At 39.0% G+C, this 14,890-nt stretch overlaps 1 protein-coding gene across 22 annotated transcripts in view; it reads right to left on the minus strand.

Moving 5' to 3' along the window:
• pcbp3 (poly(rC) binding protein 3) overlaps window positions 1-14,890 on the minus strand; it is a 93,741-nt gene that overhangs the window by 41,715 nt on the left and 37,136 nt on the right. For 13 of the 22 annotated variants that reach the window (XM_062959707.1, XM_062959647.1, XM_062959624.1 and 10 more), the window contains exons 2-7: window positions 13,492-13,639; window positions 10,977-11,000; window positions 8,062-8,094; window positions 6,953-7,069; window positions 5,448-5,579; window positions 163-312 (exon numbers count right to left, since the gene is read on the minus strand). In XM_062959707.1, coding sequence (XP_062815777.1) covers window positions 163-312; window positions 5,448-5,579; window positions 6,953-7,069; window positions 8,062-8,094; window positions 10,977-11,000; window positions 13,492-13,563 — 528 coding nt within the window. In that variant the 5' untranslated portion in view covers window positions 13,564-13,639. The remainder of the gene's footprint in view (window positions 1-162; window positions 313-5,447; window positions 5,580-6,952; window positions 7,070-8,061; window positions 8,095-10,976; window positions 11,001-13,491; window positions 13,640-14,890) is intronic. The other 9 variants (XM_008114575.3, XM_062959672.1, XM_062959662.1 and 6 more) reach the window with 1 other exon arrangement.

Genomic DNA, 14,890 nt, shown 5'->3' on the forward strand with positions numbered 1-14,890 from the left:
GCCCAGGCTACCATTTTCCTGTTCCTGCTTTAAAGTTGGGATTCGCTAACAAATTTCATTGGGCTAGAATGTATGACAATACAAAACTATGACAGTTTTTAATGATGAGAAATGTAAGTTCTTTGAGATTACAGAGTTAGGTACTTTTCCTGTATACTTTACCCCCATTGTTACAGACTGTACCTCCAGCATCACCACACAGATCTGTTTGACACATTGGATAATGGCATCGGGGGTGCCTGAGATGGTGACAGCCCTCTCTGTGGAATTGGGCAACATGTCCCCCGCCACTTGCACCTGAGCACCTGTTGACTGAAAAAAAGCAGGAAGAATTTTTTTAAATGTTTTATTGTTATTTTGTCATTTTATCCCACTTCCACCCTCCTAAAAAGAAGGCAACATGTAAATAAAGGCGCACACATTGCTAATCCTGTACTGACAACAAAAAAACTAGATGATAAATAATGCACAGAGAAGCAAAATCCACTCCTCTGTCCACTTCTTAATTTACTCTACATGTAAAATATCTATCACAAAAAGGAGAGAAACAAGGCCAGCAATTGTAATTTCACATTGCCAGAAACATTTGATGCAATAATTTGATATGGTTTTTTTTTCTGATTATGCTTGAACACTGGCTTTACTAAAAAAAATTTCGTGTCAGGACCAACTTGAAAAACTTCTGGTGTGAGAGAATTGGCTGTCTGCAAAGACGTTGCCCAGGAGATGCCCGGATGTTTTGATGTTTTTACCATCTTTGTGGGAAGCTTCTCTCATGTCCTCCCTTGGAGCTGGGGCTGATAGAGGGAGCTCATCCGCGCTCTCCCTGGGTTGGATTCGAACCGGCAACCTTCAGGCCAGCAACCCAACCTACAAGTCATCAGTCCTGCCGGCACAAGGGTTTAACCCACTGCGCCACCAGCGGCTACAGTGCTTTGCTATAAAACACAGAAAAGGAACCATGTTTCCAGTATCTAGCTATTTCAAGCAAAAGAGTAAAAGGCCAGCTTTGGTTTTATTTGTTTTATTCGGTGTTTTTTATATCATCTTTTTAGACACCAAAGTGAATCTATTCCCACATGTATCCATTGGCTTGGAATGGGCAAATTATTAAGGGCATTTGCATTTTAGCTAATTTGGATGGTGTTATAACACAGGAGTCACAGATGCTCAGCAATCACTGTAGTGGAGGCATTGAAGACCCTTGGCCCCAATATCTAAGACCCTGAATCCCAAACCTCCCTTCCTGGGGACTAGAAACCCCAGAGCCTACTCTCCTCGAAGATCACCAGTGATCTATCCCCAAGCAGCAAGTCCCACATTAATGAGTGAACAAGACAAAGAAGTGGATGGCTTTTAACCGCCGCCACCCCCCCCCCCCCCCCCCACACACACACATACTGTGTAAGGAAGAGTAGCTTTTGGGATGGATAGTTTTTGAGTAGGTCTACAAAAGATCTTCCTTGAGGTTCAGATCTTACTGGAGCAAAGCACTCACTTGAACCTTTCCCAGGTGCTGCGTTTTGCTCTAGGCATTTAAAAAGTAATATCCGTGTGTCCAAAATGGGCACCCAAAATGAACAGCCAGGAAAAACGAAATGATGTAATTGATCTGCATGATTGCTGTCCCTGTTTCAACATCTTATGTAATTTAACATAAACCAAAAAGTATTCTCCAAATATATACCTATTGCATTCCATATCAATTGTGTTTTTAACCATTTTGATAAGCTTTGATCAGAGTTCCAAGGACGTTTTCTTCTTTATATTTCAAGGATTTTCATTTGTTGAATTCAAGTAATTTATTTGAAATAAGAAGGATAAAAACTCCTGCTAAGATATTGATGTCTAATTAAATATAACTGCCAATGCAAGTCTGTATTGACATCCTCCTTTTAAAAATCACTACTTGTACAATCTGAATGTCAAAATATATATACTGTAGTGGAAAAGTGTCTGCTTGTGAACCTTCTGAATGGGAAAATGAACACCCAATAAAATGTATTTTAAAATGTTCTGCTTTTGTTGCCACCATGGCCTCTTGCTGCTGGCCTGAACATGACAGATATGATCACTGAACAGAAAGTTTATGGTCTGAAGCCACAGGCTTGTGTCAAGACCATTTCTCTTGAAACACTGCTCTAGTTTAATTTGTCAGCAGTTCATCTCTCTCGCTCTTACTTTGTGTAAGTTAGCTACATGAGAGTCTACCAACCAGAAAAATCGTCCTTTCATCATTCTTCCTAGAAAACTATGCTTTGCAAAGTAAGTCAGTGTGGGGGAGAAAATAATGTCTGCTGCTACCCTTAAGGAAGCAGTAGGACAGTTATTTTTAAGGACAGTGATTCTCAACCTGGAGTCCCCAGATGTTTTTGGCCTACAACTCCCAGAAATCTCAGCCAGTTTACCAGCTGTTAGGATTTCTGGGAGTTCAAGGCCAAAAACAGCTGGGGACCCCAGGTTGAGAACTACTGCTTAAGGAGGCCTATCTAGAACTTTTGCATCTTGATATGGAACATCTGGCCAGAAATTGGGGGAAGTTTGGTGAGAGAGTTATGGCAGTGCAACTGTAAACACTTTTGTTACTATTATACAGGACTATTTCAATCTGGGTTCTGGTCTGGATTTGAGACTGAATCGGTCTTATTAAGAAAAGAACAGGGAGTATATAGCTCTATGGTTCTTACTTTACCCCTTGGCAACTTTTGGTACTATTGCGCGTCCTTCTGCATTGCTGCAGCATGTTGGGATGGAGACTTTGTACTTCAGTGGGATCCCTAATCCCTATAAGGTAAGGCAAGTTCCAGAGTATGACATTGGGGTGGCATTTTCTTCGTGCTTCCTTGTGCCTTCAGTGATTGTACTGTGGAGTGCCACACGGTACTATCCAATTGCTGTCTATGTGAAACCATTGGGAATGAATGTTAGGAGATCTGGAGCAAATTCTCACTGGTGACATCCATAAAATAATGATTATATCTACACCTCAGAAATATTTCCAGTCTCCCTGTGGAACTCGTAGTGATGTTCCAACAGAGAACTCTGTTCTATAAACCCCACCCTAGGCTGCCACAGTTGGACTATTGCAGTGCTCCATAACGAAGAGGTCCATTAAGGTGAATCTGGAAGTTTCAACTAGTGCAGAATGCTTCAGCTAGGCTTCTAAGTGTCACAGCTTTCCAGCATCATGTAACACTTCTGCGGAAGGAATTGCAGTCTGTTTATTTGCTGCTTCACAAGACTTAAGGGTTTTTTTGTTAGTATATAAACCCTCAACAACCTGGTACCTAATAATCTGACACTGCCCCTTTTCTAAACCCATTTAGATACAGGGTTCATCTGGAGATGCTTCCTGTGCATGATATCCACTCATTAATCATTCAAAGTAGGGCATTTGGCATAGCCATGTCCACCATGTGACATATTATTCCCTCTGATATTAGACATGCACTGAATTTTCTTTTCTTTTTTCAGGTGCATGTTGATGACTTATGTATTTCAAAATAATTCCTAATTTTGTTCAGCTTTAATATCCATTTTACAGATATTGTATTGTCTTACATAGTTTATTATTTTATACTGTATTTTCAAAAAAGCATACCCTGTTTCCCTGAAAATAAGACATCCCCAGAAAATAAGACCTAGTAGAGGTTTTGCTGAATTGCTAAATATAAGGCCTCCCCTGAAAGTAAGACCTACCAAAGTTTTTGTTTGGAAACATGCCCGCCAAACAGAACACCAGAGTATGCGGGATTGGTAAATGTACATACCATAGAGTGTTGTACATGGAAATATAGTAGAGTCTCACTTATCCAACATAAATGGGCCGGCAGAACATTGGATAAGCGAATATGTTGGATAATAAGGAGGCATTAAGGAAAAGCCTATTAAACATCAAATTAGTTTATGATTTTGCAAATTAAGCACCAAAAGATCATGTTATACAACAAATTTGACAGAAAAGGTAGTTCAATATGCAGTAATGTTATGTACTAATTACTGTATTTATGAATTTAGCACTAAAATATCACGATATATTGAAAACATTGACTACAAAAATGCGTTGGATAATCCAGAACGCTGGATAAGTGAGACTCTACTGTAATGGTAATAACAAGAAATTCTTGATAGGATTCACAGTTTGTCTGGTTATACTGGTTTGTGATGACAACTACTGTACAGTATATAATTTTCATTTTTTGTTCAACAATAAATGTGAATTCTTCTTCATGGAAAAATAAGACATCCCCTGAAAATAAGACCTAGTGCATCTTTGGGAGCAAAAATTAATACAGTAGAGTCTCACTTATCCGACTTCCGCTTATCCGACACTCCGTATTATCCGACGCCATCTAGTGGCCAATTGGAAACATTGCATCCTTCACTCAATCCAAGGTGAGAGCTGTGGCTCTTTCCCTTTCGAAAAAACTGGAAGGAGGAAAGCGCATCTCCGAAGGGAAGGGAGGGAAGGGGGGTGAATCATCCCATGGGGGGCCATTTATATGCGAGGGAGGGAGGGAGGGAGGAGGGGGAAAAAAGGAAACGCATGGCTCTTCCTCCCTCTTTCTCTTGGTGCAGGCAGAGCCTCGTGTCTCCAAACCGGCCTTGTTTCCAAATCAATGGCTCGTGATTGGAAGGAAAGAATGGGGAGGGAGAGAAGCCAAAGCAGCTGGCTGCCTTCTGTAATCTCCTTACCTGGGTGGGTGGGCGGAGGACCCCCCCTTTCCTCCTGCACACACACACACATTTTGCTCCAGATCCCCCATCTCTCTCTCCTTCCTTTTTCTCCCCCACGCACTCTTCTTCCTCCTCCTCCTCCTCCCTCTTCTCCCTCTTTTACCCCTGTCAGCCTTGCAGCAACTTGCACTTCTGTCTTCCTCCTCCTCTTTTAACCCAAGCAAGAATCATTAGAGGCATAGCACCCTAGAAACACAAGAGACCCCCTCCTCCCTTCAGAGGCTCTCCAGCCCAGCCCCGTTCTGCCAGGCTGGAAGGCACAAGCCAAGCCCTCCCAACACAGAGCCACCCAGCTCCAGGTGAGATTCTGGAGACAGTTGACCAATATCAAATATTTAGCAAATTTTTGTTTCCCAGTGTTGCCATTGCTCTGCTCAATATGGGATTCTAGAGATGATTAATCTACAGTATATTAGTGTGTTCCCAGCTTCCAGGGGTTTTGTATTTCAAACAGGATGTTTTGGTGCTTAATTTGTAAAACCATAATGTAATTTGACATTCAATAGGCTTTTCCTTAAACCCTCCTTATTATCCAACATATTCGCTTATCCAACATTCTGCCGGCCCGTTTATGTTGGATAAGTGAGACTCTACTGTATAAGACACTGTCTTATTTTCGGAGAAACACGGTATTGCTCTACACTGCTTTGAAATCTTCAGCTATGAATAATTGAGAAATATTTGAATAATAAATTAAACTTTAGTCTTACCTCTCTGATTTCCTTAATCTTGGATCCTCCTTTGCCGATCAGTGATCCGCATTGGCTAGCTGGCACAACCAGCCTTAGTGTTACAGGTGGCTTACTGGTAGCTGTGCTGTTGCTCATAGAGTTGATTATATCCTATACAAAAGAAGATACCCACAGACACAAATGCTATTTTGATGCAAATTACGATTTCTTATGATATGTTAAGATTTTGGAAGAAGTAACAACAATTACTCCTCTTTTATCAAAGTCGTTAAGGCACAAATGTAAACATTGTCCCATATAAACATACACAAATGAAGTGGAGCTCCCTCAATTTTTTTTTGGGGGGGGGGCAATTCTTTTGAATTAAAGAATGAAGAAGATTAGTAGGTAAATATGATGGTAGATTTTGATCACCAACAGACAGGCCCAGGATTTTGATTTTTGGGGGGGGGGGGGAGCTGGGACTTTGGTTTGGGGGAGGGGGGCTGAGTCTGATGATCTACCCTAGCAAACCTTTTGTATTGTTATCCCACTACCCCCATGCATATTGAGCATGGCGATCAGATCATGATATGAATAAACAGAACAGTTTAAATAATAAATGTAAGGCCTTCTCGCGGACCACCCTGAGAATTTGGGGGGGGGGCTGAAGCCCCTCGACCCCCCCCTCCCCCAGCTACATGCCTGTCGACACATTTAGCACAATATTATAGAATCAGAATTCCTAGAATAAAGACTACTTCTTTTACAACAAAAACATTATTCATGACAAGGGAGGGGAGTATCTCCAGAATAACTCAGAATTGAGATAAATACTGAATCGGTCAAATCAGGAAATTATTTGTAATGCAACAATTATTTTGCATTGAGGCAATTCTAAATCTGTATGAGCAGCAATACAGGGATTTGAGACAAAGGTAGAGACACACTCTGTACTATATTTGCAAAACATTATTCATTTATTTCACTTCTGTGCTGCCTTTCTCTCACAGTGGCATTCAACATCATAACACGAAACATTTGTCCTCAGGTTTTCTGTGTAAGAAAAATGCCAGGATGGAACATAGCATGATGTAAGGTGAAATCTAGCGTATGATGGGTCCAGCTTCTATTTAACAAGAATGATTTTACCAGACTTTTCCAATTATGTATAGAATCATAAAGTTGGAAGAGACCTTGTGGGCTCCCTACCAAGAGGCAGGAAAATCGCATTCAAAGTTTCATATCACAATGTAGTGCTATGAAACATTGAAATAATTACATACATTTGCTTCATATCTGTTCTTGTACTTTTCTAGTTCTCTCCCTTCTCTGGGAGATATATATATATATATATATATATATATATATATATATATATATATTAAAACCAAGCAAAATGACTCCATGCCCAGTTCTACGCATTTTCACGTTCACAGGTTTCTTGATTTTTGTCATCAGTTTTACGACTGCCAATTGGTTAGGTGTAGTCAATGAGATGGTGTTCCATTATCTTTCTGTAAAATTATTAACACAATTCTTACCTCCTCAAATTTGTAAGCAATCATGGCAAAAGCTTTGAAGATGGCATCGGTTGGGCCTGTAATGGTGACAATCCGCTCTGGACAATTTCCCTCTGAAATATTGATTCTTGCTCCGCTCTACAGTGGAAAAATCATGTTATCACACAATGGCATATGCTGAATTAAATCCAGCATGCATTTATAATGGCTTCTGAGATACATACCAATCTTTGTATGTCTTAGGATCAATATTTCATCTTACCTTGGAATTAGAAACAGCAACACACACATGCACCAAAAGTGCTGGGGGAAACCCATATTCTGATTGAACCACACTGTAAATCACATTTTTCATTAAGAACCTCTTCACATGGAGCATTTTTGTCCCGTTTTGTCGCTTTTATGTGTGGCAAGGATGGGGCCTGCTGTGCGCTATCACACAATGCCCGGCAGGCGCCACCCACATTCCTCCCAAAGTGGAGGGGAAGCACCAAAGGGCGCTTTTTTCTCCACTACGGGGAGGAAAGCATGGTAAGGGTTGCCCCAACGGAGCTACCTGGACTTTCCTCCCTTTTTTGCTGTGTGATGGCAGAAAGGGTGGTGGGGCAATGCGCATTGCTGCCCTTTTTGCCATCTGATTGGGGGGGGGGGGGAAGGGTGCCAAAGCACATTATCCCGTCCCTATTGTGTTATGAGGGGGGGGGGGGGGAAGGATGTTTGGGGTGCCACACATGTGAAGAGGTTGTAGAATGCAACAGTATACTTTCTAACTACTGTCAAAACAACAAAATAAACCATAGGTGCAGAATATGGATATGGAAAGCTGATTGTGCACCAATAGACCATATGATTTATGTATCTTGTTAAAATGCTCGTTATCTTTTGAGTTTAGTATTTTGCAATGTGCTTTTCTCACAGTCAAACTCAGTTCATCCTTCAGCCATTTTGTTATTGTGAGAGTTGTGTGAAATGTGCCTGCATAAATAACATTACTAATGTAGAGACATATACATATCCTCTTCACTCTCCTGCCCCTATTTTTAATGACATCAAGATACCTTCTATTTTGGGAGCATGAAATTTATCTTTATATTTCTTTGCAAAATCATAATAAAGTATTGGAAGCTCACCTCCTCACGCATCTTTTTGACTGTCTCTCCTTTCTGAAATGAAATGGGAAAAAACCCTTTGCTGTAATACATTAACATTTTAAACCAAAATGAATAGAAATGTCTTTAGCATTCCTTTTGCAAGTAAAATAATATAATGTTAGGATAGTCTTATCTAATACTAAGATAAAAATAATGACATTTATTTATACACCAACTCTTACAACTTGAAAGCTTGGTTCTTAAGACTCTAGAACAGGAAGCATAAAATTACACTTTTACTTACTATATATATTCATGTATAAGCCAGAGCAGGTTTTGGAGCTAAAATGATTCTACTTAAAGAATTCCTTTAAAAAGGAGTACTCTGTTCCCTGAGTAGAATGGACAAAGGTAAGAGCTCTGTTCTTTTTGTATTACAGTACTTTGGCTGGAGGCACCAACCATTTTGTCGGCAAGACATACAGAAAGGCCAAAAGCGGCCCAACGGAGAGGAGAGGTGGCTGATGCTTCTCTCAGGTTCTCCTGGGATGGACTAGTCTCTTGCCTTTGTCACTCTAATCAGAAAAGCAGATGGCTCCTTTTTTTTTTTAAAGAAGAGCTAAAGTATAGTTTTTACACTGACCCATATTTCAGGTTTTATTATTTTGTGTCAAGAGCATTGTATAAATAGATCCGTTTAACACTAATAAAATAGAGAGATCACAAGCTCAAACGGGCCAAAAACAGGCAACAGTGACTGCATTGTCTGTAGCTTTAAACAATTCTTCCTCTGTCCATGAGGCAGGGCATTGTGGGCAACCATACAGATGAAGAGTTGTTTGTTCTGCTCCATCGTCACACAAGGGGATGATTCTTCTAGGTACTGCCATTTTGCCAGGTTGTCTTTTGATCTGCCAACTCCGCTTCTGAGTCTGTTCAGGGACTTCCAAGTTGCTCATTCTTGGTTTGCCTTTGAAGGCAGACCCTCATGGGGGGGAGGGGGATCTAGTTGGGATTGCTTGATTTTGCTGCCCACAGGGATATTCTTGCTGTTGCTGAAGGAACATTTAAAGGAGTGGTGATTCACATGAAACTTTCCCTTGATTTGAGTCTACTGGGAGGAGGCTGATAGCTATACAGTGAGTAGCTTTCACAGTGTTCAATCTTATGTCTCTCACAATTGGCAGTAATTTCCCATTGCACATCGGGGGGGGGGGGGGGGGATGCCAGCTAGCTTATAGAGTCTATCAACAGGTTTAGGTTTAAGACATCCTGTGATTATTCTACATGTGTCATTCAGTGCTATATTCACCTGCTTCGCATGGGCAGATTTATGCCAGACGGGGCAGGCATATTCAGTAGTTGAGTAAGACAAGACCAGGGCTGATGTTCTTATTAATTCTGGGTCTGCACCCCATGTGCTGTTAGTAAGTTTCCATAGGATGTTATTGCATGCAGCTATTTCGTGCTTGGTGTTTGCACAGTGTTTCCTAAATGTTAGTGTTTGATCTAAGGTGATGCCGATATATTTAGGGTGGGAACAGTGTTCAAGCTCTTGGCCTTCCCAGGTAAACTTCAGTTACCTGTTGGCTTCATGATCACATAAATGGAAAGCACACACTTGTGTCTTGGCAGAGTTAGGCTTCAGGTGGTTACCTTTGTAGTAGCTGAAAAGATCTTTCAGGGCATTAGTAAGTTGGCTTTCAAAGTCTTTTGCTTGTGTTATTATGCCAAGATCATCAGCGTATACCAGTGGTTCCCAACCTTTGGGCCTCCAGGTTTTCTGGGCTTCAACTCCCAGAAATCCCAGCCAATTTACCAGCTGTTAGGAACTATGGGAGCTGAAGTCCAAAACACCTGGAGGCCCAAAGGTTGGGATCTACTGGCGTATATAAAGCTCCTTGTGAGTGGTGGTTATGGTTCAAGGTACAATGGATTGGTCCTCCCCCTTACCTACCCAATGGGGATAGTAAATTCTTTTTCGTCAAGTAATAAGCCCCAATGCTCATTACTTTAGCATTTTGGGGGGTTGGCTTTTTTGAGAATTTGGGGGCGGGTTGATTTCTTTACCAAAATTTGTAGACTTACAAATGCAGTTCTCCAAGGTATCCCACATTTGCCTTTACAAGCTAGGATACATAAGCCGGGAGTTTGCAATACTGGCAAGCCATGAGGTATGGTAAATAAACCAAATGTTTAGTTAATGAACATAAAGACAGAAGCAAAGTAGGACATAATAAGATACCTTCTCCAGCCCACTACTCATTCATGATATGCTAGAGTTTTTCAGAATCCTGCTTGATTGGTCCATGTTGCCATCTTTTAGGAACTGGTCTGAAATTATTGCTAATTTTGAAGTATGTATGCTTAAGATTTACAACACAAAAGAGATGCATTTCTTTCATACATGATAATACCTATTAGAATTATTTCTTTGTGAGCTGGGCATCAAATAGGGTGAGTGCTACACAAATTTTTGGTTTCTGGGCAAGTGCCAGTTCTAGACACATTGCCAGCCCATTCCTAGAAATTTTCCAGGAATGGAAAAAATAACTGTACCCAATGTGCAGAGATTTAGTGCTCTTCCTTGGTACATTGGAAAAAAATAATTTCCACTCTTGCACATCAGAAGCACTGCTCTAACAGATTTGGATGAGGCTGAATTTTAAGCAGAGGCTGGATGGCCATCTGTCAGGGGTGCTTTGAATCGAATGTCATCTTCCTGCATCTTGGCAGGAGGTTGAACTGGATGACCCGTGAGGTCTCTTCTAACTCTTATGATTCTATGTATCACTTTGCACTTTTTTTAGAGACCAGGTGATTTGTTGCTATTCAACACTTATCTGGGAAAAGGTAGGGAGAGAGGAAGGGGTACATGAATCTCATACTTATTATCTCACACAGATATAGATGTGCCCATTTACAGAATAAAAACATATAATTTAAGAATTTACCTTCCCAATGATGCTTCCAACTTCCTGTTTTAAAAGAGAAATGGTAATACCTATTAGCAAAGTACAGTATTCATAATGCTGGTTAAACTTGACTATCTGAGCCTCTGTAGCCACAGAAACTGTCAAAAAGAGTTCCATTATTGTAGCTAATGGTGGACCCCAGTACAGATGATATAGATATAGATCAGTGGTTCTCCATCTGGGGTCCCCAGATGTTTTTGGCCTGCAACTCCCAGAAATCCTAACAGCTGGTAAACTGGCTGGGATTTCTGGGAGTTGAAAGGCCAAAAACATCTGGGGACCCCAGGTTGAGAACCACTGATATAGATAGATTTAGAAGTCTTCAACATGCCCATGGGATTTTTAAAAATGTTTCAGATTCTCCATGTCATTTTTTGTTGTTTGGATTATTAGGTGGTAGTGATGATAATGCTGGTTGGGGAATAGAAGTCTGATTATTATTATTATTATTATTATTATTATTATTATTATTATTATTATTATTATTATTATGTTTATATCTACCCCGCTTTATCTCTCCTGAAGGAGACTCAAAGAGGCGTACAATTAAAAGTATGACCACATAATTTAAAATATACAAATATGCAAACATTAAAACAGAATTAAACATAACAGTATTGAAATTCATAGTTAAGATCTAATAATAATAATAATAATATAGTAATTTTATTTCTTACCCGCCTCTCCTCATTGCTTGAGGTGGGTTATAGAATCATTAAAACGCATAAACATTGTAAAAATACCACAAATACACATACTAAAACGTATTTCTATAAAATACGTATTAAATTACACAAACAAGAGATTGAACTAAGGACACACATTCGAAGCTACAAATAATAGCACCCCCCGACTTGCTCTTAAAAACTATCATCTTTAAAAGCCTATCTGAATAAGAAGGCTTTAGCCTACTGGTGGAAGGATAGCAAAGAGGGGGGCCTTTCTGGCCTCCGTGGGAAGAAGGAGTTTCAGAGTCAAGGGGCAGCCACTGATTAGGCCCACTCTCTTGTTTCCACCAACCGATCTTGAGATGAAGGTGGGACCAAGAGAAGGGCCTCTCCTGAAGATCTCAGGGCCCGGACAGGTTTGTACAAGGGGATGTGGTCAGCCAAATAACCTGAACTTGAACTGTTAATGAAGCAAATACCATATTTCACTACATAATAGTGAAGAGGAGGAAAAAGGAGGGTGCAACTATAATGCAGTGAAAAAAGCCTCACTACATAATCTTCCCTTTAAGGATGCAGTTGCATGTAGCTGTGGGGGAGAGTGGTAGGTGAGCAAGTGAGCTCACTTACCCACCCAGCTCTCCCTTGAAAGGAGAATCCTAAAAACCAAAACCAGGACCCCAAAAAGGGGTTATTATGCAATAAAATACAGTATATTTGGTGGACTTCAAGCTATTGTCCTACCAGGGGCTAGATAGAACCTGAAAGTGAGTATCACTGAATGCTTGCACCCAGTTTGTCTACATCAGGTTGCTGAGCAAGATAATAAATCATCACCCTATATATTTTTAAAAGGTCATATTGGCTGGATACTAATGAAAGGCCATACTAAGAGCTAACTACTATTGACATCAAATCCAGAATGTTTTCACAGAAAGAAACATGTTACTTATATGCTACTGTGCCTGAATTAAGTGGTTTTCCTTTCACACATGCATATATTCCATGTAGTTTTCCATAGTCCCAATCCTGTTGATGGTGGGAGGATCAATCCTGAATTTCAATCTACCAAATGGATTTCCTGTGGACCCCCTTTATTCAGGGACTTAAATAATTCAATTGACTACTGCAATTTGCTTTGAAACAAAACAACAAAGTCACAGGCGCCTAGTATGTCCTATGTTCTGCTTACAAAAAAACAAGTACAAAAAAAGGAGAAGATACGGCATTAAAATATATCTATTTGGTAGAACACTCTGGAAAAATATTCATTTTGGAACCAGATGCCTTCAGAGAGATTTCCTTGTGTAAATTCTCTAGAATTTGGACCATAATTATAACTTCCCATGCTAATTGTTTACCAGTTCAGTGGGAAGAATGAACAGAGACCTTCAAGGAGAAGATTTTCAATTAGCATTTAAAAAAAGACTGCCAGAATGGAATGTACTTTTCAGTATATTTATAGAGAGGAAAATTGTACATGGAACAGAATGTGTCTAGATGCTATAGCAATTTTTAATTTGGGGGTTTTCACCTTGTGCCCGTTTTGCAAATATCTGAATAATGTGAGACCACCCTGGAAACTTCCGTTTGTAAGGAAGGTGGCATAATGATATCCAGTAGATTAACCAAGAAGTGGCTTTGATGTACCATTTGCTTCCCAATGAAACAGTATTCTCAGCCTTGAGATTCATGTATTTGTCAGGGAGGAAATGCAATGGGCATGACATAGGATTGTAATCTGCATTTATATCTAAACAAGTGAAGTACTCTATGCCGTGGCACAACCAGAAATTATTGTCAATGGACTTTGGCATGTTGCTCACCTTCCCATGCATCAATAACCGGATTGTGAGTGTCACATTCAAGCCACCTTCAGAGACCTTTGATTCCATCATCTCTTATGGTATGTTAGGAAGCAGCAAGACAATAGAAGACCTGAGGAGATGTAGTACCTCCAGAGGAGAGAATTGCCTGTAAAAATGACAAGCAAGCTTTAATGGATTTAAGACATGGAACTCTAAAAGCATTTGACATCGTCTAAAACAATTACACAGCAAGCTATGAACAAACCTTCCCATAAAAACTCTATAACTTGTACACTTGTTTTCTTGGACCAACAAAATATAAAGGAAATGTAAGGAAATACTGTATTTCTCAAAAACAAGTCAGGATTTCTCAAAAACAAGTCATGACAGACTAATCTTATATCTTTTTTCACTCAGTAGATGCAGGGAATGCTGTGGATGTAGCATATAAGGCCTTTGACAAAGTCCCCCATTACCATCTTGCAAGTAAACTAGTCAAATGTGGGCTACGCAGTACTACTGTTAGGTGGATCTATAATTGGTTAAGCAACCAAACACAAAGGGTGTAAACCAATGATTCCTCTTCATTCTGGAAAGAAGTGACTACCCTGTTTCCCTGAAAATAAGACAGGGTCTTATATTAATTTTTGCTCCCAAAGATGCACTAGGTCTTATTTTCAGGGGATGTCTTATTTTTCCATGAAGAAGAGCTCACATTTATTGTTGAACAACAAAATGAACATTTATTATATACTGTAAAGTAGTTGTCATCACAAACCACCATAACCAGACAAACTATGAATCCTATCAAGAATTTCTTGTTACTACCATTATTTACATGTAAAACAATCTATGGTACCTCTTGCAATTTAGGTTTCACAAGGTTTCCACGCTGATTTCTCTCTATTCTAGTTTCAATGTAGTCATGAATGATGAATAATATAATATACTATAATAATAATATGATAATATAATAATAATATAATGATATACAATATATTAATGAGATAATATAATATAGGATATAATAATAACAGAATATGATAATAATATGGTATTAATAGGATAATATAATAATGGGATATAATAACAGAATAGCATAATAATATAATAATAATAGGATAATATAATAGAATAATAGAATGGAATAGAATGATATAAAATATATTAATAGGATAATATAAAATGGAATATAATAATAATAACAGAATATGCTAATAATAATAAAATAATAATATGATAATATAATAGAATAATAGTATAGAATATAATGATATAAAATATATTAATAGGGTAATATAAAATGGAATTTAATAATAACAGAATAATAATATAATAATATGAAAATATAATAGAATAAGAATAGAATAATAATATAATGATATAATAATAATAATAATAATAATAATAGAAAAAT

Source organism: Anolis carolinensis, chromosome 1 (assembly GCF_035594765.1).
Source record: "Anolis carolinensis isolate JA03-04 chromosome 1, rAnoCar3.1.pri, whole genome shotgun sequence".
NCBI classification, from domain to species: domain Eukaryota; kingdom Metazoa; phylum Chordata; class Lepidosauria; order Squamata; family Dactyloidae; genus Anolis; species Anolis carolinensis.